Source organism: Carcharhinus amblyrhynchos, chromosome 19, assembly GCF_965287045.1.
Source record: "Carcharhinus amblyrhynchos chromosome 19, sCarAmb.v2.hapA, whole genome shotgun sequence".
Classification (NCBI taxonomy): Eukaryota; Metazoa; Chordata; class Chondrichthyes; order Carcharhiniformes; family Carcharhinidae; genus Carcharhinus; species Carcharhinus amblyrhynchos.
The window spans coordinates 29,264,684-29,291,376 of NC_137342.1; the positions used below are offsets into that span (position 1 = coordinate 29,264,684).

The 26,693-nt window shown below is 40.2% G+C and overlaps 1 protein-coding gene across 8 annotated transcripts in view; it reads right to left on the reverse strand.

The window, feature by feature from the left end:
• Positions 1-561: 561 nt before the first annotated feature.
• The window catches only part of LOC145355394 (protein PHTF2), a 112,547-nt gene continuing 86,415 nt past the window's right edge, over positions 562-26,693 (reverse strand). For 6 of the 8 annotated variants that reach the window (XM_080207442.1, XM_080207437.1, XM_080207438.1 and 3 more), the window contains 7 exons: positions 18,752-19,021; positions 18,183-18,314; positions 10,443-10,529; positions 5,900-6,055; positions 4,605-4,700; positions 2,378-2,503; positions 562-1,329 (listed from right to left, as the gene is read on the reverse strand). In XM_080207442.1, the coding sequence (XP_080063568.1) occupies positions 1,309-1,329; positions 2,378-2,503; positions 4,605-4,700; positions 5,900-6,055; positions 10,443-10,529; positions 18,183-18,314; positions 18,752-19,021 (888 nt within the window). In that variant the 3' untranslated portion in view covers positions 562-1,308. The remainder of the gene's footprint in view (positions 1,330-2,377; positions 2,504-4,604; positions 4,701-5,899; positions 6,056-10,442; positions 10,530-18,182; positions 18,315-18,751; positions 19,022-26,693) is intronic. The other 2 variants (XM_080207443.1, XM_080207444.1) reach the window with 2 other exon arrangements.

A 26,693-nucleotide genomic window follows, 5' to 3' on the forward strand; every position in this document is an offset into this window, starting at 1 on the left:
TCTCCTCCCCTCTCCTCCCCCCTTCTTCTCCTCCCCTCTCCCCCCTCCTTCTCCTCCCCTCCCCCCTCCTTCCTCCCCTCCCCTTCCCTCCCCCCCCTTCTTCTCCTCCCCTCCCCCCTTCTTCCCCTCTCCCCCCTCCTTCTCCTCCCCTCCCCCCTCCTTCTTCCCCTCCCCTCTCCCCCCTCCCCCCTTCTTCCCCTCTCCCCCTCCTTCTCCTCCCCTCCCCCCTCCTTCTTCCCCTCCCCTCTCCCCCCTCCCTTCTTCTACTCCCCTCCCCTCCCCCCCCCTTCTTCTACTCCCCCCCTCCTTCTCCTCCCCTCCCCCCTTCTTCTACTCCCCTCCCCCCCTTCTTCCCCTCCCCCCTTCTTCCCCCCCTTCTTCTCCTCCCCCCTCCCCTCCCCCCTTCTTCTCCTCCCCTCTCCCCTCCTCCCCCTCCTTCTTCTCCTCCCCTCCCCTCCCCCCTCCTCCCCCTCCTTCTTCTCCTCCCCTCCCCTCTCCTTCTTCTCCTCCCCTCCCCTCCCCTCCCCTCTTATCAAAGAGAACATTGCAACTTAGTCACAGTATTTATTCCTTCAAAAGCAATGTCAGTTATCCCATCTGTTGGTAAGAAACTCCGATGCTATCAGCACCAACCATCATCAATGAAATTGTTTACCAGACAATTTTTCACTATGAAATTGCTTTGTCTGTCACATACAACTTGTTCACTGCCATACTTCACTGAAAACAGAATCTTAATGTTTTCATAGGCATACAAAGCTGTACGCTGTTTAACTTTCAGTAATAATAGTCTTATTACATCCATCAATATGCACTTCAGTCATTAACAGCATCTAAATTAAAAAACAAAAAGTGTGTAGTGATTTCATAGCTAGGTTTCACTTGCATACTTAAAAAAAAGTCACATTAGAAAGTGCAGATGCAGAGTCAGGAGCTGTATTGCCAGTCCATTGTTTGAAGGAATACACTTCTTGCTTGTTTTTTAAAGTTGTTTCTAACAAAACACCTTTAACAATGGCTGGCATAAAGCTTTATTGCTGTAAGTAGAATATATCAAAAGGCTTTGTTCTTTTTTGACCTGCTACATACATTTCCTTAATAAAACTGACCTCAAAGTAATACTTGTCTTTTTTTCAGTTATCAACCTGTTTTGATTTACAAGTGCAAAAAAGTAAAACATGTAACAGATAAAATATAAATTGCACAAATGTAGATGTAAGCACTTCGATATGTCAGAAGTGGCGTTATCAGCTGTAGATGCCCACATTAAGAAATTGTCCCATGTGGATATGATTCCAATCCAGCATATCAGGATTTTATCTTCCAAAGCTAGGATTTAACAGAAATAAATCAAATAATAAGTACATTTTTAAATTTGTATTATCGCTATCTTCTTACTTGGTGCAATTATCCCTATTCTTGATACCAACTGTGTTTTGTTACTTTTGGAATACCACTCATTAAGCAATAGCTTGTCACCTGTTTTTACAATTTAAATTCCAGTTGCAGTGTAAAATATTAACAGCATATCTACCTCAAGCCAAAATTCTGTACGCCCGTACATATATTTCAATGCGTTAATACAATGAAAATTCCTCCTTTGGGATGTATTTCACACTGATGTTTACTGAGAATGTAATTTTGTAATGCATTTATAAAGTCTCATGCTTCAATTTAAAGTTATTTCATAGAGAATTCATAAGTAGCAAGTATAGTAAACCATAAAACAATCTCTGATACCAATTCAAAAGTGGCTGTAATGCATTTGGATTTCAATTGGGCTGGAATAAAATGCTTCTTAGGATATCAACATTGAGCATGAAGCAAATGAAAAATTCCAAGTTTCACACCATCTGTTAATTCATTAGATGTTGTCCAGGAAGTGAACATAGCCAAACTACAGGGAAATGTCACTAACTACAATGGCTCAGGAAAATGCAATTTTGTGACCTAAAGAGGGACAGCCCTGAGAATCAATCAATGAAAATCAATCACCAACATGCAGCAATAGCTATATATTTCATTTCATTTATTGAACTTTTCTTCCTGTAGCTGCTCCTAAGGGAAATACATATTTCTGACAAAGTAACAAAAGGTGCAGCAGCAGAAAGTCAGGGCTCATATGTTGAAATACAGACACCATTCTGCACTCACTATAATGATATACTCATTGTATTTCAACTAATTACACCACATCAAATTTAAAATGTCTAAATTATAGCTGTGTTACATATTGTTACAATTACATGACTATTCTGAATATAATTAAACCAAGAGCTTATACTAATTTATTACACTACTAAAAATATGACCAACAGAAATATTCATTAGGTAAGACGGTTAAATTGCTCCTCTCTTTTGGTCTGAGGAAACTGACCTTTAGATTAAAACCCAACAGATCACTTATAACGCCAGACACAGCTGAAAGGATCACAACCTGGGTGATGTTGTACAGCAGCGGATTCATTGTCAGTCCATATAATCTAAATGGGGTATCCAACTCCTAAAAGTAAAATATATTTTTCAGTATTACAAAAAGAGAGTTTGAGACACATTAATAGTTACATAAAATATTTAAAGCATTGACTGAATAATTCATTAGACAGTGAATATCACTATAGACACTGGCCAGAACTTCTAGTCCTGATATTGGTGCACCCCCACTGCAAGTTTTCTGGCAGCATGGGGTGAAATCAATGGGAAGTCCCATTGATAGCGGTAGAACCAGAAGATCCCACCATCATCCTGCCACAAGAAAGGCAGCTTGGTGAGGCCAGAGAATCCTACCTATAGTCTTCAATTAATAAAAAATTATAAAACTGTCATCTTGTTTTGGTTACATTTTCCTGTCAACTTTCCAATTAATCAATTTAATATTTATGATGAAACTGCTAAAGTTAATGGGTAATGTTGTTATTACACCATCCTGTCAGTGGTGGTGCTATAACATTTCAATAGTTCTAAGTATTTCAAGCTTTTACTACAGAAAAATGTCTAATCTTCAATAAACTCTGCTCCCCAAATTAATGATCAGCTATTTAAACTATGGATCACAATTTAAAATCAAAAGTACTGTACAAAAATAAAGACAGACATTAAAATACATTCAAATTACATCAGCATGCCAGAGTCCAATTATCCCATGTCTTCTAATCCACTTTCTCTTAAAAGACCACACTTAGTCTGAGCCCTAATGTGCAATGAAATTGATTATATATAAAATTAATAAACTGAAAGCAAAATGTAAACACAGAGACTTAAATTAACTGCAACTTTTCCCTGGTGATGCCCTGGTGTGATGATCTTCATTTTTATGTATTAGCATAATTTTGGCTGATTAACTTGTGAATGTCTAAGAAAATGTTTTGTCTCTACTGCAGTTTCAACGTGAGAAAGCAATTTGGAGAAACAAGGTCTTGAAAAATTTTGCAGGGACCGATTTGAGTTTTAGAACCTTCCAGACCAGAGGAGAGGTGTGGAGTTAGATCCTCAGCATTACCAGTTGAGCAAAACCGATGGAAGCCAACTCAAGATCACATCTAAAACGCGAATGCTTGGATAATGTGAATTAGCAATGTAATTTGGAGTCAACTGTTTTAATTGTTCATAATTTGAATTTGGGTTAGTAAATTTGTGATGACAGTAAGATTGGTGGAGCAGTGGATAAGGTGGAGGGCTCTTGAAGGCTGCAAAAAGACATTGATAGGATGCAGAGCTGGGCTGAAAAGTAGCAGGTGGAGTTTAATCCTGGTAAGTATGAACTGATTAACTATAAGGTTCATGGTGGGAGATATAGGGGGGGATGTCCAAGGTAGATTCTTCACTGAGAATGGTTGGGGTATGGAATGCACTGCCTGCTGTGATAGTGGAGTCGGACACTTTAAGAACTTTCAAGCGGTTATTGGATAGGCACATGGAGTACACCAGAATTACAGGGAGTAGAAAAGCTTGATCTTGGGATTGGACATAGCTCAGCACAACAGTGAGGGCCAAAGGGCCTGTAACTGTGCTGTAACGTTCTATGTTTAATTGACTGAATTATGATGCAGTAAGAGAGAGATTCTTGGGGAATGGAGAAGCAGATCAGCTGGAGCTATATTTCACTCAGTGAAGAAAGTGGGTTTTCAAAGCAGCATCTCAGTCAGACTCAGGCTTCGGGCAATGAGGTTGGGTCGAGCAGAAGGTGAATTTTATAAACAAAATGACAATGAACATTGCTGAAGTAAACAAAACATGCAGGGCACTGTCAATGCGTTAAAATCATTTCTCAATCATATACACTAAACAAACACCTACTCTGTTGCTCACAATGAGAAAACAGAGTTGAGCTATAGAACAGCACATGCATAATGCTCATAACAAACACATCCTTATTGCTCACTCTTAATTGCCCAGAGTGGCTGATTGTAGGTTTTCTACTTGAACAACTTCAATCTGTAAAGGTACATCCACAATGTTGTCAGGTAGGGAATTCCAGAATATATCACATTTCTACATTTCACATGATAAATTAGCCACATGTAGTCACAATGTAAAACTGAAGTTATTGTGCTATTAGGTGTAGTCATGAGACAAGCAGGCTTTGTAATCTTACTATTGTCTACCTTCAGCAACTTGGTTGCAAGCTTCAAAACATTGTTCACTAAATTGAGTTCTTCTTTTTTATTAGGTTTCTTTTCCATCTTCAAGTATAAATTAATCTAGCAAAAGAGCAGAGACATGTACAGGTAGTAAATTGTCATTACTTTAAAATAATTTTGTTTCCTTTGTTGTTTGTCAATGTACACAATTAAAACAGAAGACTGAAGTACATATTTAAAAATTATTTGCTTAGGATAAGTGGTTACCACTGCTGCCTCACAGAGCCAAGGACCTGGGTTTAATTCCCAGCTTGGGTCCCTGTGTGAAGTTTGCATGTTCCCCATGTCTGCATGTGTTTCCTCCAGGTGCACCAGTTTCCTCCCACAATCCAAAGATGTGATGGTTAAGTGCACTGACCCAAACAGGCACCAGAGTTTTGTGACTAGGGGATTTTCACAGTAACTTCATTGTAGTGTTCATGCAAACTTACTTGTGATATTAATAAATAATAAACCAGTACAAGATATTAACATGCCTTTACTACTAGCAACAACACAAGAAATTTAGATTAGTCTTTAAATTAATTCCAATTCCTATCACATTGGAAACGATTTTGTAAGACAACCTGAAATAGTACTCACCACAAAAATGCTACTGTATTAACTGAGGTACAACAGAATATAAAACCTGTCAATTAATTTTGGCTGTAAACCTTTATTACATGGCTAGCTAATGCTAGTCAATTAATTCTAGTCTGATCATTAGGAATAGTAATATTATGAAAAAGTAAAAAGTGCAGACAAATATGCAATAAAATGCGCCCAATATAAAAAAAACTGCAGCAAAATATGATACTGAAATGTAATGGGATAGTACAGTGGGACAAGATTTGAAGGGCTAAATGACATTTCTTCAAATTGGGTCTTTATTTTCATTAGCACTTTAATACAATAACTTTTATCTCTAGAATCAAAAATTCTTTGATTAAAGACAGGTTGATGGCTCTTTACAGTCAAACTGGGAGATCTCCATTATCTAGCTTTTCAACATGCCATTAAAATTAGATTTCTCAGCATATAATATGTACAAATGCTAAACTAGGAGCTAAATAGCAGACAGGAACAATCAAATGAGATTGGCCAAAATCTTCCGTCCTCATTTGCAGTCAGGATCTTCAGGTGCTGCTGAGAATGAATGGAGTTTTGGCTGGAATGCCAAATTTTTCATTCTCACTTATAATAGGTCCCACCACAAGACAGGGGAATCACGCCCATTGATGTTTTCATATATTCGAAGCAACAGAAGAATATTTAGTTACCTGCTCTGTCAGTAAGATCGAGGTATTGCTGTACTTGTTGTTTGTCTCAGATCCTAGCATGACAAATCTCAGTAGATACAATGTTAATGAGATACACCAGATCACTAGTTCCCAATTATAGTGAAAATCAAGGAATGTCTCATGGATGTGAAGCAGCTACAAAAGAGAAAAAGTAGATTAAATCAAGAGCAATGATTTTATTGGATTTTAAAACTCAGCAGGGGGTCTAGTCCAATGTAAAGCTAGATATAAACGTTGTTCAGGAGATCCAATAGACCTCCTCAGCATTTAGCTGAAGATTTCAAATGTTATTCTCTTATTAAAAAATGACAGCTGACAAAGCATGTCTTTGGGAATATATGTACTATGCACACTTCGTTTGGTAACCAAAATGCAAGTTGCAATTTACAGTAAATCCTTTCTTATCAGCTACATGTCTCACTCTTTAGGTATAAATGTGGCTCCAGTTAGCTAATGTGCCTTACATGATCTTTATTAAAGATTAGAGGATAGATTTTCCATATTAGTCAATTTACCAATGCAATAGATTTGCACTTCCATCTGTCAACATTTTCCTGCTAACCAAAACCTTTATTATATAGAATCCCAGTATTAGCAGAATCCTTTGGAGAATCTGCCTTCCTGCAGGAGAGGATCCAACAGACATCTTCTGTTTGTACCAATGTTGTTCAATGCAACTTATGATGCTGCTGCTTCTTTCGGGCAACAAGCTCACAAACTTAACTCTTCAAGTGAGATGTTACTGTCTGTAGTTCAACAAAGGAAGATCCAGCTTTTTGGTATCATGTTAGTGCCATGAAAGCTATAATCCATTTCCACAGAGGGGGGTGGCTTTGGCAGTGAGTGCCACCTCCAGAAACTCCATGTGGCTATTCAATACAAGAAATTAAATTGGCCTTTCCAGGCAAACAAGGTATCGGCACGCAGCAACACCTTACTGTAGCACATTTTAGTAAATATGTTCATTAATGGCAGAGAACATACTTTCAATGCATCACGTATCATCTACAATTTATTACCTTTGTGTAGAAGTACAATAGCCTTCACATGTTCTTCTGCACAAAGTTTCCCATTACTCCCAGCTGAACACTAACAGCAATGATAAACAGTTCCTTGCTTTTCCCATTCAGGAATGTTCCCAATTGGGATTAACCTGACCACGCTATGCTAGTAGATCTACAATGGCATGGTAGATCTGGTTCTGAGTGATGAAGACAAATGTTAGCAAGCACTTTGGGAAATATTACTGCAGTACGATTTAAAGATCCAGTAGAAAAGGAGAACATCAGTCCAAAAACCAGAACACCAGATTAGATTAGGACAAGTTTTAAACTAGGAGTGGTCTAGCTGAACTGAGGTGAAGTACATGTAAACATTGGCAAACAGTATTCAAGAGCAACAGCTTGATGTTTTCAAATATATTGTAATGTACAAGTATATTCCATTAAAAAAAAGGTTTAAGATGCAATGAATATAAAAGGTTAGAAACAAGCTTGTAAAAACTTATTTTTTATTCATTCATGGGACATGGGTGTCACTGGTCAGCCAGCATTTATTGCCCATCCCTAGATGAAAAAAGGAAGCAGAAGATTAAAAAGAAAACAAAGTAAGTTAAGAACATGATAAGGTAAACTAAGTGAGAAACCTGTCTATGTCTTTTACAATCACAGTGCATAAGCTATTAAATACTCACTGAATTGGCAAGCATATTCTTTTATGTAAAAAATACTTGCAGTCAAATGAGGAATAGAATCATAGAATCCCTACAGTACAGAAAGTGGCCATTTGGCCCATTGAGTCTGTACTAGCCACAATACCACCCAGGCCCAATAACCCCACATATTTACACTGCTAATCCCCTAACCTGCATATCTTTGGATTGTGGGAAGAAATGGGAGCACCCGGAGGAAACCCACACAGACACAGGAAGAAAGTGCAAACTCCACACAGATACTCACCCACAGCTGAAATTGAATCTGGGTCCCTGGCACTCTAAGGCAGCAATGTTAACCACTGTGCCACCCAGGAAAAGAGTGGAGCCATTGTACCCCTCATCACCAGATTGTAACACAGTAAAATAAGAATTATGCTAATAGTAGAACATCTGAAACAATTGTCAATTGTTGACGTTAAAATAATTACATGGACTGCACTAGCCTTTACTAAAAAAGGTCAGAAGGGAGATGAATCTTGAAATTATTTAGAGTAAAGCAAACAATATGATGTATAAAAGGAAAATGTTAGTGAACTATTACTCTAAACAAAAATAAAGTGCCAGGATCCAATAGAACACATCCTTGAATCCTGAGGGAGATAAAGGAAGAAATTGGTGAGGTCCTAAAAATATTTCATGGATGTGTGCTGGGAACAAGCAGCTAAAAAGGAAGACAAAACTAATTAAGATTATAGACCAGTTACCTTAACATCTGTAGCAGGGAAAATTCTATTGCATCTAATTAAGAATGAAATGATCATATATCTTGATAAAGAGAAAGTGGTTAGAACATTAAAGTTTTTTTTCAATGTAACAGAGAGAGTTAATGAAGGTAATGCAACTATTGTTATGTACATGGACTTCCAAAATACATTTGAAGAAGTGATATATGGTTGACTGGTCAGCAAATTTTAGGCACATAGAATTAAAGGGACCATAATCCATCAATATGAAGTTAATGGCGGAATGACAGAATCAGGGAGGTGGTAACTGGTTGTTTTCTGGACTGGAAGATTTGCAGTGGTTTTCTCCAGGGATCAGAACTAGGGCTACTGTTTTACTTGATATATATTAATGACTTGGACTTGGGTATATAGGGCACAATTTTAAAATTTGCAAGTAGTATGAACTATGAGGAAGGTAGTGATGTACTTCAAGTGGATACAGGCATTTTAGAATGATGGCCAAGTGGCAATTTAATACCGAGAAATATGAACATGATAGATTTTGGTTTGAAGGATGAGTGAAAGGCTACAGAGCAGACTAACAACAGAAACAGAAACTAAGTGTATGTGCACAAATTATTGAAGGAGGCATATTGTTTTAAATTGGAACAAGAGAAATAGCTAGCTGTTAACAATTATACTTTGTTCATGTTTAAGTATTTTAATTGGTAAAAGTTATGCTAATTGTTTTGCTATATTCTGTGTTCTTAAATACAGTTTGTTTTGATAAAAGCTTCCCAGTGGATCACTTGCATCATACCTGGACTGAAATACCTTATGCTCACTCTATTGCCAAAAATCAAAAGTAAAAGTTGGGGTCCAGGTTAACTTCATACCTTGGAGTTTCTGATTTGGTCTCTAACATTCTTTTGTTTATCATCTGCTATTTTGCTGGTCAATAATTCTGATTTTTTTCACAAGTTTCCTGTTCAGGAGTTTAATAGCAACAATCAGTAATTACTTAACCTCAATGAAAAACTGAGTGTAGGGTGTCGAAATTTGCTGATGACACCAAGATTGGGGGAACGGCAAATTGTGCGGAGGGTGTGGAGAGTCTGCAGAAGGATCTAGATAGGCTGGGCAAATGGGCCAGGAAATGGCAAATGGAATTTAATGTTGGCAAGTGTGAGGTGGTCCACTTTGGTAGGAATAATGGTAGGAAGGACTATTACTTACGTGGTAAAAAACTGCAGCATGCGACGGTGCAGAGGGACCTCGGGGTCCTTGTGCATGAGTCGCAAAAACCCAGCTTGCAGGTACAGCAGGTGGTCAGGAAGGCGAATGGGATGCTGGCCTTCATAGCGAGGGGGATTGAATATAAAAGTAGGGAGGTCTTGCTGCGGCTGTATAGGGCATTGGTGAGGCCGCAGCTGGAGTACTGTGTGCAGTTTTGGGCGCCGCACCTGCGCAAAGATATTTTGGCCTTGGAGGGAGTGCAGAGGAGGTTTACTAGGCTGATACCGGAGTTGAGGGGGTTGAGCTATGAGGAGAGGCTGAATAAACTAGGCTTGTACTCGTTAGAGTTTAGAAGAATGAGGGGAGATCTCATTGAGACGTATAAGATGATGAATGGGATGGATAGGATAGAGGTGGAGAGACTCTTCCCGCTCAGAAAGGACAGTAGGACTAGGGGGCACAGCCTCAAGATAAAGGGGGGGCGGTTTAGAACGGAGTTGAGGAGGAACTTCTTCACTCAAAGGGTGGTGAATCTCTGGAATTCTCTGCCCGTTGAAGTGGTGGAGGCTGCCTCGCTAAATATTTTTAAGACGCGGGTTGATGGGTTTTTGATAAGAGAGGGGATTAAGGGTTATGGGGAGAGGGCGGGAAAGTGGAACTGAGCCACGACAGATCAGCCATGATCTTATTGAATGGCGGGGCAGGCTCGAAGGGCTAGATGGCCTACTCCTGCTCCTATTTCTTATATTCTTATGTTCTTAAAACTGTCCCAGCTATGAACAGTCCTATAGCTAATAGCCTATGTTATTCAGAAGCAGCAGAATAATGGGTGAAAGAACAAAAAATAATCAGACAATTAAAATGTTTCAGTTAGTGAAATGTTACTAAGTGTCCTAACAATTCTTACCTGTGCACAGCAAATAAATACTACAGAAAGAGTCAATAGGAATGCAGATGAAACAATTACATCTACTGATCGCTGTGGACCACGTCTCTGTCAAGAGATTAATAACTGAGTTAGTACTTTAAATAAACATGTACAAAAATGACTTTTAAATCATGTGCACACATTATATGCAAATAAGACAATATGCAATAAACAATAATAATGTGCAGAAACCAGAAGGAGTATTAAAAATGTTTGTAAATTATTAGCTGGAAAATGGATCAATAGTCATTATTTATTAGAACATAGAATATTACAGCGCAGTACAGGCCCATCGGCCCTCGATGTTATGCTGATCTGTGAAACCAATCTAAAGCCCATCTAACCTATACTATTCCAATATCATCCATATGTTTATCCAGTGACCATTTAAATGCCCTTAATATTGGCAACTCCACTACTGTTGCAGGCAGGGCATTCCATGCCCTTACTACTCTGAGTAAAGAACCTACCTCTGACATCTGTCCTATATCTATCACCCCTCAATTTAAAGCTGTGTCCCCTCATGCTAGCCATCTCCATCCGAGGAAAAAGGCTCTCACTGTCCACCCTATCTAATCCTCTGATCAACTTTTATGCCTTTATTAAGTCACCTCTTAACCTTCTTCCACTGAGAACAGCCTCAAGTCCCTCAGCCTTTCCTCCTAAGACCTTCCCATCATGCCAGGCAACATCCTGGTAAATCTCATCTGCACCCTTTCCAATGCTTCTACATCCTTCCCATAACGTGGTGACCAGAACTGTACACAATACTCCAAGTGCAGCCACATCAGAATTTTGTACAGCTGCAACATGACCTCATGGCTCCGAAACTCAATCCCTCTACCAATAAAAGCCAACACACCATATGCCTTCTTGACAACCCTATCAACCTGGGAGCCAACTTCAGGGATCTATGCATACGGACACCGAGATCTCTCTGCTCATCCACACTACCAAGTAACTTACCATTAGCTCAGTACTCTGTATTCCTGTTATTCCTTCCAAAGTGAATCACTTCACACTTTTCCACATTAAATTCTAGTTGCCACCTCTCAGCCCAGCTCTGCAGCTTATCTATGTCCCTCTGTAACCTGCAACATTCTTCTGCACTGTCCACAACTCCACCGACTTGAATGTCATCTGCAAATTTACTAACCTATCCTTCTACGCCCTCATCCAGGTCATTTATAAAAATGAGAAACAGCAGTGGCCCCAAAACAGATCCTTGCGGTACACCACTAGAACTGAACTCCAGGATGAACATTTCCCATCAACCACCACCCTCTGTCTTCTGACAGCTAGCCAATTTCTGATCCAAACCACTAAATCACCCTCAATCCTATGCCTCCATATCTTCTGGGGAACCTTATCAAATACTTTACTGAAATCCATATAAGAACATGAGAAATAGGAGCAGGAGTAGGCCATCTAGCCCTTTGAGCCTGCCCCGCCATTCAATAAGATCATGGCTGATCTGAAGTGGATCAGTTCCACTTTCCCGCTCTCTCCCCATAACTCTTAATTCCCTTGTCTGTCAAAAACCTATCTACCCGTGACTTAAATATATTTAGTGAGGTAGCCTCCACCACTTCAACGGGCAGAGAATTCCAGAGATTCACCACCCTTTGAGTGAAGAAGTTCCTCCTCAACTCCGATCTAAACTGCCCTCCCCCCTTATCTTGAGGCTGTGCCCTCTAGTCCTGCTATCCTTTCTAAGCGGGAAGAATCTCTCTACCTCTACCCTATCCATCCCTTTCATTATCTTATACGTCTCTATAAGATCCCCCCTCATCCTTCTAAACTCCAACGAGTACAGACCCAGTCTATTTAGTCTCTCCTCATAGTCCAATCCCCTCATCTCCAGTATCAGCCTAGTGAACCTCCTCTGCACTCCCTCCAAGGCCAAAATATCCTTGCGCAAGTGCAGCGACCAAAACTGCACACAGTACTCCAGCTGCGGCCTCACCAGTGCCCTGTACAGTTGCAAGACCTCCCTGCTTTTATATTCTATCCCCCTCGCTATAAAGGCCAGCACACCATTCGCCTTCTTGATCACCTGCTGCACCTGCAGACTGGGTTTTTGCGACTCATGCACAAGGACCCCCAGGTCCCTCTGCACCGTAGCATGCTGCAGCTTTTCGCCCTTTAAATAGTAATCCCTCCTACTATTATTTCTGCCAAAGTGGATAACCTCACACTTGCTAACATTGTACTCCATCTGCCAGGTCCTCGCCCACTCGCTCAGCCTATCCAGATCCCTCTGCAGACTTTCCACACCCTCCGCACAATTTGCTTTTCCACTCATCTTCGTGTCTTAGCAAATTTCGTCACCCTACACTCAGCCCCCTCCTCCAGATCATCTATATAAATGGTAAATAGCTGAGGCCCCAGCACCGATCCCTGCGGCACTCCACTAGTCACCAACCGTCAATCAGAATAGTACCCATTGATACCAACTCTCTGCTTCCTATTAGACAACCAATCCTCTATCCACGCTAACACCTTACCCCCAACTCCGTGCACCCTAACCTTCTGAAGCAACCTTTTGTGCGGCACCTTATCAAATGCCTTTTGAAAAATCTAGAAACACCACATCCACTGGTTCCCCTCTGTCTACCGCACTAGTCACATCCTCATAGAAATCCAATAAATTCGTCAAACACAACTTCCCCTTAACGAATTCGTGCTGCGTCTGTTTTATCAAACCATTCCTTTCCAGGTGCCTCGCTATTTCTTCTTTGATGACGGATTCGAACATTTTTCCAACTACACACGTTAAACTAACCGGCCTATAATTCCCTGCCTTTTGTCTGCTACCTTTTTTAAACAGCGGCGTAACATTAGCCGTTTTCCAATCTTCCGGCACTTCCCCGGAATCCAGCGGATTTCGGTAATCAGTAAGGCATCCACTATCACCTCTGTACACCACATCAAGCGCTTTACCCTCATTCACCTCTTTGGTCACCTTCTCAAAGAACTCAATAAGGTTTGTGAGGCATGACCTACCCTTCACAAAACCGTGTTAGCTATCCCTAATCAAATTATTCCTTTCTAGATGATTATAAATCCTATCTCTTATAATCCTTTCCAAAACTTTGCCCACAACAGAAGTAAGGTTCACTGGTCTGTAATTAGCAGGGTTGTCTCCACTCCCCTTCTTGAACAAGCGAACAACATTTGCTATCCTCCAGTCTTCTGGCACTATTCTTGAAGACAATGACGACCTAAAGATCAAAGCCAAAGGCTCTACAATCTCCTCCCTAGCCTCCCAGAGAATCCTAGGGTAAGTCTCATCTGGCCCAGGGGACTTACCTATTTTCATACTTTCCAGAATTGCTAACACTTCCTCCTTACGAACCTCAATCCCGTCTAGTCTAACAGCCTGTATCTCAGTATTCTCCTCGACAACATTGTCTTGATACAACATCTTCCATTAAAGACTGTTGGGACTTGTTTACAATTTAAAAAAGGAAGGAAAAGCTTAGCATGGAAACTGAAGATAAGTGAGAATGGATATGGCAACAGGATAACAGTAAAAGTAACTGAAACAATTCAACAAATAAAAGGTTAGTAAGTGTTCTGTGGTTCAGAATGAAGAGGCAAACTATTTAGAGTGCAAGAAAATATGCAATGCTTCAAAAATAATATAAACTATTAATAAAATTAGAATTACACAATGTTACACATAATAGAATGCCAATTACACCATATAAGCATTACAAAATTTCTAATTTTGCTTTTATAGCAATAGTTTTCAACCAAATAAAAACAATTGCATTACATCAACATCATGTACATCACATATGGACATTGACAGAGTTTATCTTGTCTGATAACAAACAATACTAACTGCCCTTCCATCAGAATTATTCAAGTTTTAAACATTAAACATGTCTCTCTCCACTAATAATGTAGTGGAACATTAAGTACCATCTACAAGATGCACTGCAGCAATTCACCAACCCTCCTTTGATGGCAACTGCCAAGCCTGCAACCTCGACTACCTAGAAGAAAGGCAGCAAATGAATTTAGATACCACCATCTGCGAGTTGCACTCCAAGTCACACACCTTCATGAATTGGAACAACACCATTATTCCTTCATTGTCACTTGATCAGAATCCTGAACTCCCTCAACAGTACTATGGGTGTATCTAGACCAGATGGGTTTCAGCTGTGACACAGTGGTTAGCATTGCTGCATTTCTGCGACAGGGATCCGGGTTCAATTCCCAGCTTGAATTATCTGTCGCTATCTGTGTGGAGTTTGGTGTTCTCTCAATGTCAGCATGGGTTTCCTTGAGGTGCTTTGGTTTCCTCCCACAGACATGCTGGTTAGGTGCACTGGCCCTGCTAAGTTCTCCCTGCATACCTGAACAGTGCCAGTGTGTGGTGACTACAGGATTTTCATACTAACTTCATTGCAGTGTTAATGTAAGCCTATTTGTGACACTAATAAATAAAATAAATAAAGAGAGTGTTTCTGTCATATAGTGGTTGCCACATTCACCTAACATCTAGTTCATAACCGGACAGAAACACTACCATTGGGCAGCAGAATGGTTAGCACTGCTGCCTCACAGTGCCAGGGACCCAAGTTCAATTCTGACCTAAGAGTTTATTGCAGACAAATAGTTACACATATTCATGTGTATGTGGATTGCACAGAACAGCACAATGCATTTTGGCATTTACAACATACTTTAATTTTATAGAATGTACTACATTCATCAACGAAGAAGTAGTGCTCCGAAACCTTGTGATTTCAAATAAACCTGCTGGATTATACCTGATGTTGTGTGACTTCTGATTGTATTCCAGATGGTGGGTGGGATTTTCCACGCAATCTGCCATGCGTTTCGCCATGGCGGAAGCAACCTGTCATTGGACAGCAGTGGGATATTCTGATCCACCATCGTCAATAAGACTTTCTGTTGAATGGACCCCTCACCATCATGAAACCCACAATGGGGGTACACTGTTGACTGTACCAGAAGTTCCTCTGAAATGAACAGCTGGAAAGTTCCAGCCATTGAGCAAAAAACAGTACAGTTGCAACAAGTTTTCCTTATGTCTCCGCCCCAATCCCCTAGCAGCAAAAGTCAACATGCCATTTGCATTCTAGCTTGCTGCATTCTTTGTATTCACTTTGAACGTGAAAATGTATAAGTTTCACACCTTTTTAAAAAATATTCTGCTTTTCTATTCTTTCTTCACACTCATAAAATCAGTAAAGAATGAATGAAAATTGATTTGAGCCACAGTTCGTTCTTCTATCCTAATTGTTATGTCATACCTATGACATAACTATACTCAAAGTAAGAATTAGACATTATTAGGAGTTCCCTCAACAAAGAGGGAATCCCAAAGTATTTCCATACTCTATGACCCAGCATGAACATAAGTTAAACATGAATTACCAGGCAAATTTTAGTTGATTATAAGCATTAAACTTAAATGACATTTAGAACTAAGATAGATCTTATGAATTGGCTCAGCAAACAAGGCATTAATCTTAGTCACAAATGTCCTTCAAAGCTTGTTCTTTCTCACAAAGGATTTCAGCTCCTCTCCTTCTAAGAGCCTGATCCGCAGGTAAAAGCAGCACATGATGAATCCAAATCCCAGGTAACAGTCTTCAACAAAAATGTCACATATCCACAGGAACAATCTCAACTTAATCTGGATAAAGTAAATTCAAAGATGTTGTTTTCAAGTAACTGAAACAACTGCAGCAACTGTATCTTTGTTTATTCTCTGCTTCCTCCTACCGACAACTACCACCTCACCTTTTACCACTGCCCAGCTCCAGTCTACCCACCAACATCCTGCCAGCTTCCAGTCTACCCACCAACATCCTGCCCAGCTGATCCTACTTGCCTCACTCACCCTACTCTCTTATTTCTTCCCCCTTAGTTCCATAAGACTAAGACAGATTGAGGGAGAGTACAGGAAGTTTTCACTCAGCAGTTCAGCAAATTTTATACAGCAAAGCCACTGGCGAAGGTCCGTGAAATTATGCCTCATATTTGACCGACATTAAACAATAGTATTTACTTAAATTTAAGGTGGTATGACCACAGATTTATCTTGATTTTTTGGTTTCCTATTGTTTAATGTCGGTCAAATATGAGGCATAATTTCACGGACCTTCGCCAGTGGCTTTGCAGCAGTGGTGCTGGGGAGGGGTATAAAATTTGCTGAACTGCTGAGTGAAACTTCCTGCTACTCTCCCTCAATCTGTCTGTAGTCTTATAAGAACAAGGGGGAAGAAATAAGAGAGTAGGGTGAGTGAGGCAAGTAGGTAGAGTTGGCAGCTGGGCAGGATGTTGGTGGGTAGACTGGAAGCTGGGCAGGATGTTGGTGGGTAGACTGGAAGCTGGGCAGGTTGGTAAAAAGGTGAGGTGGTAGGTTGTGTCAGGTGGTAGGAGGAAGCAGAGGGTGGTCAGATTTCAGACTGAGGGATAGTTAGATCTGGTCGGGGAAGGGGTTGGGCCAGGATGTGTTGGCAGATTTCAGGAAGGGAGTTCAGTACTGGGAGTTAAACAAGTTAAGCTGGGGGCGGAGGGAGAGCTGATCAGATCCGGTCAAGGAAGGTCAGGTGGTGGGGGCTAGTCAGGTTGGGTCGGGAAGTTGGAGGATTGTTGGCAGGTGGTTAGAATGGGTTGGGAACTTGGGAGGTCAAGTTGGGATGCAGTCAGAGGTGTTAGCTGTACTCAGAAATAGACTAGGACTTTTTAATCTAACATTTCCTGGGTAACTATTTAGCAAGTCGAAGCTGTCAAAATGAATCAGATTTTTTTGGAGAGTCCCAGGGAGCAGGGAAATTGCTATCTGTCTGACATTCATCCTGATTGGTGTTGCGGGGGGCGGGGGGGCTGTGATTTGCAAAGCCATGTCTGGTTTCTGATGATCTGGACACTGGAAGATTAAGGCCAACAGGTTAGTTTCTACACAGACAACTAGGCATGCAATGATTCACTTACCCCATTGAAAAAAAAAATCGGTGTTTCTGCAAAATATCTTAACAAATTTTGTTTCTAATACTGTATACACACTACTTTGGAATTTCCAGCAGTATGCTGAGTCTGGTCCACCAATACATTCACCAGAGTTTGCAGGCTGCGGGAAAGCACCTTATTTGCACGGGGCACACTTCAACATTGATGTAACTCATCGTCTGCATGCCATATGCTGTCCTGTCTCCTCCTCAGAAAATCTGTATAATGTGACTCTTCATCATCTGTGTAAGTGCACTGATAACAAGTTTTCTTTGAAAAACTGTTTCTCTTTAAAGATTAAAGGTTCTTGAGTCCCCCTCCATGGTGCAGCAGATTTCCACATCTATGGACCCTTCTTTTTACTTATCACATCAGAGTCCAACGTAACATACGGAGTTAGGTCGCAGATCAGCTATGGTTCAGTGAATGGTGGAAATAGGCTCAAAAGGCTAAATGGTCTACTCCTGTTTCTAACGTTCAGCCTACTGTGGGGATGAGTCTTTGAGATTGGTCAGGCATCTCTGACATATTGGCCTGAGAAGGAGCAGGAAAAGTACTAATTTTTTTTAAAAGGCCAACTGTGATTTCAACTGAGCATATCAGGAACTAGCCTTGCCTCAAGCATTCCACAGTTCTCTTGCTGGAGTTACAGTGAGCGTCTAACAGAATAGCCAAGTAAATACATTTGGCCCTATAATGACAATAATAAATTAGATTTACCTTGAGATATGAACGTAACGAGAGCCATATTTTAATATTTTGCACCTTCTTGAGACGGAAATGAGGAACTTCAGATTTTCTGGCTCTTCTTGCTGAGGTTAAGTGGCCAAAAAGTTTGGCAAATAGCAATCTCTAGAAAACAGAAATTACTTTGCTTAATTATTCCTTAAAAAGTTACTTTTTCATCAAAAACAAATGTTAAATGGAATGGAAAAGGTATCAAGATTTAATTATTTCTGAAACAGCAACAATCCAGAGACTTTCATCTGGATTTTAACGTGCCCAACAGGAATTAACATAGTCTAGTAAAACAGAATTGTCTAGAATTTTCAGAAATAGTAACAAGTGGCTTACACCAAAATTTCTCAAGAATCTTCTCAGCACATGATGAAACATGAAAACTAGCATGAAACAAGTGAAAATTAGCATATACAAAACAAGCAAATAGCATTTTAGTTCTCATAAATAGAATCAAGGAGGCAAGGCTAAATTGGTCAGAAAAATGGGTTCAGTTCTATGCATGGAAAGAGTATTCAGGCTGAAAGTGAAGTTTAAATTTCTAGGCTTACCTGTTTATATGTTCGCTCGGCTACACACAGCATAAAGAAAAAAATCCACATGAGGCACACACGCACCACAAAGCTTAATGCGACCATAATAACGGTTTGATTTACATTTGAACCAAATGCAATGAAAAAGAGTTCTGTGGCTGACAGTGACACTAGCTGCTCCACATCCTTTTGCTGAAAGAGTCTGAACAAAACTGGAGTGATGCCAAGAATCAGAGAAACCAAGTTCCCAAACAGCTGGTAACCAATACCTTGCTTGTAGCTGTTAACCTGCAAGTTTTCAAAAAACTAAAGTTATAAAATTACCAAACAATTCTATAAATGCACAAAAGACATTCTGAACAGTGCAATAATTAACTGTGAATCATTTAAATACAGGATAAAACATAGGAGCTAGATATTAAATCCAATTTGGTGCAGTGCCCCTTTCCCATAAAGTAAGTGGAAAGTTAATATTTGCATTGCTCAGAAACGATTACATACAGTTTATTGAGAGAGGATAAAGGAATTACACTATTCGCATCTCAATGTTTATAGCCACCAGAAGGAGAAATGTGGAAAAGGAACAGTTTATTAGTTATTGGGAAATTGGGTTAAGGAATAGGTCAATAGGGGCAGACATTTCAGGGTGGACAGAATAGATATATAGAGTATTTGAGTAAGAAAAAAGTCCAAAGGATAGATTACCAACTGTGGTTAACTAGAAAAGTTAAAGACACTGAAACTTAAAGGAAATCATATAATTGTGAAAAGACAGGGGACAGGTCAGAAGATTGGATAAAATGGGCAGGTTTCTCCAATCTTGTCTGTGGCAGAACCCATTCCAAGCAAGAACAGGAAATTTGGCATTCCAGCCAAAACTCCATTCACGTTTAGTGGCACTGTAAAATTCCAGCCAAGGACAGGCAAGGACAGACAATTTTAGCCAAATGCAAGGAACAATAAATGCTAACAAAAAGCTAATAAGCAGAGAAAAATGCAAGTATGACAGAAAGCTAGCCAGAAATATAAAAAAAAGTTTGTAATAAATATTTTATGATCTTCAGTTTCAGTGTCTTTAACTTTTCTAGTTAACCACAGTTGGTAGACCTATCCTTTGGACTTTTTTCTTACTCAAATACTCTATATATCTATTCTGTGCACTCTGAAATGTCTGCCCCAGCACCTCTATTGACACACAAAATGAGTGTTGGTCCTATAGAAAGTGAGTCTGGAGAATTGATAATGGAAAACAAGAAGATATGGCAGATGAATTGAACAGATACTTTCTATCAGTCTTCACTATAGAGGATATAAGCAACATGCCAGAAAATGGAAGGGAAGGAAAATCTCAGGAAAATTACAGTCACCAGAGAAGTGGTATGAGATTGGAAGATTGTGGATATAACTCCATCATTCAAAAAGGTAGGAAGACAAAAAGGTAGGAAGACAGAAAGCAGGAAGCTATAGGCCAGTTTGTTAAACATTTGTATAGACAGAAAGTTCAAAGCCATTATTAAAGAAGATATAGTAGGGCACTTGGATATGTTCATTGCATTCAGGCAGAATCACAGTTTTGTGAAATGGAATTCATACTTAGTCAACTTATGGGAGTTCTTTGAGGAAATAGTATGTGCTGTGGATAAAGGGAAACCATGGATGTTGTGAACTTCAATTTTCAGGGGGCATTTGATAAAGAATCATATCAAAGGTCATTGCAGAAGATAAGAGCTCATGGTATAGGGAATAACATATTGGCATAGATTGAAGATTGATTGGCTAACACAAAGGTAGATAGGAAAATAAGTTGTGAAGAGGACATAAAGAAGCTACAAAAAGATAGAACACAGAACAGTACAGCAAACAGTACAGGCCCTTCAGCCCTCGAAGTTGTGCCAAGCTTTGTCCGAAACCAAGATCAAGCTATGCGACTCCCTATCATTCTGGTGTGCTCCATGTGCCTATCGAATAACCACTTGAAAGTTCCTAAAGTGTCCTACTCCACTATCACAGTAGGCAAGCCATTCCACACCCCAACCACTCTGAGTAAAGAACCGACCTTGGACATCCCTTCTATATCTCCCACCATGAACCTTATAGTTATGCCCCCTAGTAACAGCTACATCCACCCGAGGAAATAGTCTCTGAACGTCCACTCTATCTATCCCCCTGATCATCTCATAAACCTCTATTAAGTCGCCTCTCATCCTCCTCCGCTCTAAAGAGAAAAGCCCCAGTTCCCTCAACCTTTCTTCATAAGACCTACCCTCCAAACCAGGCAGCATCCTGGTAAATCTCCTCTGCACTCTCTCCAATGCTTTCACATCCTTCTTATAGTGAGCTGACCAGAACTGAACACAATATTCCAAATGTGGTCTCACCAAGATCCTGTACTGTTGCAGCAAACCCCACGACTCAAACTCTAACCCCCTGTTAATAAACGCTAACACACTATAGGCCTTCTTCACGGCTCTATCCACTTGAGTGGCAACCTTCAGAGATCTGTGGATATGAACCCCAAGATCTCTCTGCTGCTCCACATTCCTCAGAACCTTGCCGTTGATCCTGTAATTCACACTCAAATTTGTCCTACCAAAATGAATCACCTCGCACTTATCAGGGTTAAACTCCATCTGCCATTTTTCAGCCCAGCTCTCCATCCTATCAATGTCTCTTTGCAGCCTACAACAGCCCTCCACCTCATCCACTACACCACCAATCTTGTGTCATCAGCAAATTTACTGACCCACCCTTCAGCCCCCTCCTCCAAGTCATTAATAAAAATCACAAATAGCAGAGAACCCAGCACTGATCCCTGTGGTACACCACTGGTAATTGGTCTCCAGTCTGAAAATTTTCCATCCACCACCACCCTCTGTCTTCTATGAGATAGCCAGTTATTTATCCAATCGGCCGAATTTCCCTTTCTCCCCATACCTCCTTACTTTCTTCATGAGCTGACCATGTGGAACCTTATCAAATGCCTTACTAAAATCCATGTGTACGACATCAACTGCTCTATCTTCATCTACACACTTAGTTACCTCCTCAAAGAATTCAATCAAATTTGTGAGGCAGGACTTAGCCTTCACAAATCCGTGTTGACTATCCCAGATTAAGCTGCATCTTTCCAAATGGCCATAAATCCTATTCCGCAGGACATTTTCCATTAATTTACTGGCCACCAAAGACAGACTAACCGGCCTATAATTACCAGGGTCATTCCTGTTTCCTTTCTTGAACAGAGGAACAACATTCGCCACTCTCCAGTCCTCTGGCACTATCCCCGTAGACAGTGAGGACCCAAAGATCAAAGCCAAAGGCTCTGCAATCTCCTCCCTTGTCTCCCAAAGAATCCTAGGATAGATCGCATCTGGGCCAGGGGACTTACCGACCCTTGGATTTTTCAAAATTGCTAATACATCTTCCCTCATTCATAGCCTCTCCTATCTCTTCTGACTCCATGCACAAGTTCCCACTACTATCCTTGACCGGCCCTAACCTTACCCTGGTCATTCTTTTACTTCTCGCATAAGCGTAAAAAGCCTTGGGGTTCCTTGATCCGACCCGCCAAGGACTTCTTAACAAGGTTAAATGAGTGAGCAAAGATCTGGAAAATGGAGTATAATGTGGGAAAAAGTGAAATTGTCCATTTTGGCAAAACAAACAAAAGGGAACTAAATGGTGACAGATGCAAACTCTGAGGGATCTGGGTGTCTTAGTGCATGAATCACAAAAGGCTAATATACAGGTACAGTAAGCAATTAGAAAAGCTAATAGGATGTTATCATTTATTGAGAGTGGAATTGAATGTAAAAGTTGGAAGGTTATGCTGCAGTTGTACAGAGCACTCGTGATACCACATTTAGAGTGTTATGTACAATACTGGTCAACTATTCAAGGAAAAATGTAAATGCATTGGAAGCAGTTCAGAGAGGTTTACCAGTCTAAAACATGAATGGATTGTCTTATGAGAAAAGGTTGGACAAGCTAGGCTTGTTCTGCTGGAGTTTAAAAGAGTAAGAGATGATCTTGAGGAGTCTTGAGGTGGCTGCAGAGACTATGTTTCTTCTTGAGAATCTAGAACTGGGGGTCACTGTTTAATAATAAGGGATCACTCATTTAAAATGGAGAGGAGGTGAAATATTTGTTCTGAGGGTCATGAGTCTTTAGAAAACTCTTCCTGAAAAGGTAGTGGAAGAAGAGACTTTGAATATTTTTGACACAGAAGGTTGATCAATTCTTGATAAGCAAAGAGGTAATAGGTTATCGGGGGCAAGCGGAATGAGATTTGAGGTTTCTATTAGATCTTCCATGATCTTAAATGGCAGAGGAGCTTTGAAGGTCTGAATGACCTACTCCTGCTCCTTGTTCATATTAGTCCATATAAGTTTTCAAATAACAGAATTTATTTTCCAAAAAAAAACACATCTTTGTAACCTTCAGAATTCAACATTGTTCCCATATTTCATCAGGGAGGCAGGGAAAAGGGGTGGGGAGAACAGAAGTTTAGATCTCTGCTGGCATGGAAGACAATAACAAAAAGGGATGATGCAAACAGTGGCAAAATAAAAAGTGATGGGTGTAAAGGAACTCTAAATGATCACAGCATAATTGTTACCAACAGCTGCTACCTGAAAAGAATTGGAATGATTATGATCTGAAATTGTTAACTCAATGCTGTGCTCAGAAGGCTGTAAGGTTCCTGATCGAAAGAGCAGATGCTGTTCTTTGATTTTCATTCTAACAGTGTAAGGAAACAGCAAGATCAGAGTGGGAGTGCAATGAAGGATTAAAATGACAAGCGACCATAACTTTGGGATCGTGCTACAGACTGAATGGAGGTGTTCTGCAAAGCAAACCTTCCATTTGAGTTTGGTCTCCTCAGTGTTATGATTAACAAGAAAAGTATATTAAATTTAAAGGAATATTATTAAACTGGAAAAAGTGCAGAAAAAATTTACTAAGATGCTACTGGGACTTGATGGTTTGAGTTATAAGGAGATGCTGGATAGACAGGGACTTTTTTCTCTGGCGCACAGGAGGCTTAGGGGTGATCTTATAGAGATCTATAAAATAATGAGGGGCATGGATAACGTAGATAGTAAACATCTTTTCCCAACGGTAGGAGAGTCTAAAACTATAGGTTTATGATGAGAGGGGAGAGATACAGAAGGGTCCAGACGGGCAATTTTTTCACTCAGGAGGTGGTGAGTGTCTGGAATGAGCTGCCACAGGCAGTAGTAGAAGCAGGTACAATTTTGTCTTTTAAAAAGCATTTAGACAGTTACATGGGTAAAATGGATACAGAAGGATATGGGACAAATACAGGTAGTTGGGACTAACTTAGTAGTTAAAAACTAAGCTATGCAGCACGGACAAATTGGGTCAAAGGGTCTGTTTCCATGCTGTAAACCTCTATGACTCTGAGTGCAAGTTCATCACTGTTTCATCCGGAAGGAGAGATCCTGAACGATGGGAAGAGATGAGGTAAAAGGGCACGTGTGCATCTCCTGTGCTTGCATGGGAATGTGCCATAGGTTGATGAAGACACGTTGGAATGATTGAAGAGATCAGGGTATCAGAGAAGGAACAAGCCTTTCCAAATGTTGAAAAAAGAGTGGAAGAGGAGGTGTTTAATGGTGGCATTTCATTGGAGTTGGCAGAAATGCTGAAGGATGATCTGTTGAATATGACATTTGGTGGGGTTGAAAGTGATGGCAAGGGAACACATGATGGTGCCAGGGTGAGGGTGGGGAATGAATGAGAACATAAATGAAAGAAATTTTACTTAGAAGATCCATATTTTGAATTACTAAAAACTTGTTTTAACTGTAATATTTAGATTCTGATGATAAATATTCTGGATTAAAAGATAAAACTGTGCAAATTTAAGACTAACTATATAAGCGACTGCAAGCCATTAGCAGTTAGTTTCTGCTCCAACAAAACAGCTATGCTGAAATTTTGTGATTGTTTGGAAATCTCTTCTAATTAATGTCAGAGCTTTATAGTATATTAGTTTTAGAGATAATACACTCTTTAGGACAGTTTAATGTATTTTTGTAAACAGCACTGGCGGGATCTTGAGCCCGCACTTTCCATCCACTAGGTCACAAGTACGGCTCAAATTCCAACAAAACCCGGAAATAACGAATCTCGCTGGCAACACTGTGACCACCGATATTCGCCAACCCTCACTGGTGACATAATCAAGTTCGCACCCATAATGGGCAAGAACTTAATTTTAATACACTTAAGTAAATTTAAATCTATTTAACCACCCCCCTTGCCAGGAATTTGCCCTCCTCATGAGATTTTCATACCTCGCCAATGTATCAACAGGTTCACCCAGACATGAACTTGTCGAAGGGATTGCCCAGGGCGCAAAGGTCCCTGGCAGTGCCCCTGACATAAGTTGGCACTGGCAGATTGGCAGGCCTTAGTGGGATCCTCATGCATGGGCACTCATGTGTTTGTGGTGGAGTGGAACAGACATGGAGAGCAATGAGGGATGCCAAAGACGACTGGATGTGGGGGTGGAGAAAGATTAATTTTTGTTTCAGTAATATTAAGGGTACCCCTATCTTAGCAGAGCTGGTTCCCAGCTTTAAGAGTCCACAGCTTGCCAGAGTGTCGGTGCAAACGACATCCATTTTTTTTTGCAGTTAAGGTGACAAGATTTGGAGAGAAAACTGGCCAGTCAAACGGAAGAGTTCCACACCATTTTTCTCAATGGAACTAATACTCTGCCAAATTCTCGTAAGATTCTGCCCAACGTATACCTATCGCTAGCTAGTAATCATCTATTAAGTTTATGGGGGGGGGGGGGGGGGGGGGGGGAAGAAGCTGCTTTGTCCTAAAAATATTTAGAAGCATTTCTATATGCCCTACATGCAGAATATAATCTAGGAAAGCACCGTTTTAACCAGATAGCATTGTTCAACCATGCATGATATCTGGTAACTACACTTCTTTTTCTGAGAGCACAGAGTTGGCAAAGTTAAAACTCTGAAGAAAGTCTTTGCTCACAGGTTCTTGCTGTTCAACTATCATTCAGCCTGCGTTGCAATAAGTCCCTGAAGGTTCCACGGTTGGACTCAATCTCGAGTACAACTTTGATATTTTAAGTGCTGGTCACGTTCATTACAGGCAGAAAGTTAGTCCTTCCCTTCTGTTTTAAGTTAAAACATTATGTCCAATTAAATCTGTCATATTGATCTTTTGTTACCAATTAGTTTGAATTAACCTGATCTTTAGATTATGCCCTATGTGTAGCCTTAGCTGCATGTTCTAAAAAAGTAATTGCTGAAAAGCTGTTCATCTCCAATATCTAGTTTTGATGGAATATCATCGACCTGAAAAGTTAACTCTGTTTCGCTATCCATCGTCTGAACTGCAGTGTGTTTCTTGCTTTTTCTGTATTTCTGACAAAGTTACTCTGTGATCCAAATACCACAACGGCATAAGAAGGTTCATCACTTCCAGTATGCAAATTACAGAAACAAAAGGTGTTCTGTTCAACCCTGTGTAAAAATATTAGCTAATATGGGAGGAATTTTCCCATCCCACCCACCACATAATCGTAGAGGGTGGTACAGGACTATGCAAGGTTCGTTGACCTTGGGCAGGACTTTCTGGTCTTGGGGCAAGCACAGCCAAAACATCCTGCCCTTTGCATTTAAAGATTACACTTCAGATCATAAGGAACAAGGACTTGCTTATGGGAATGCTGCTTTGCACTCCAGTGGGCAGTCAATATATATGCATCCAAAGATAAATTTACCTTACAATCAATACCACATAACTTTAATGAGCAGTTTATTCAAATTCTAGCATTGCTGCTATTTTTCTGTCTTTATATGCAGAGATATTAGTTAGGGGAAGCCATACATTACAATGAATATTGTCAATGAACTATGGCATTTCCCACATAATCCTGGGACTTTCCTGGAGATTGGAA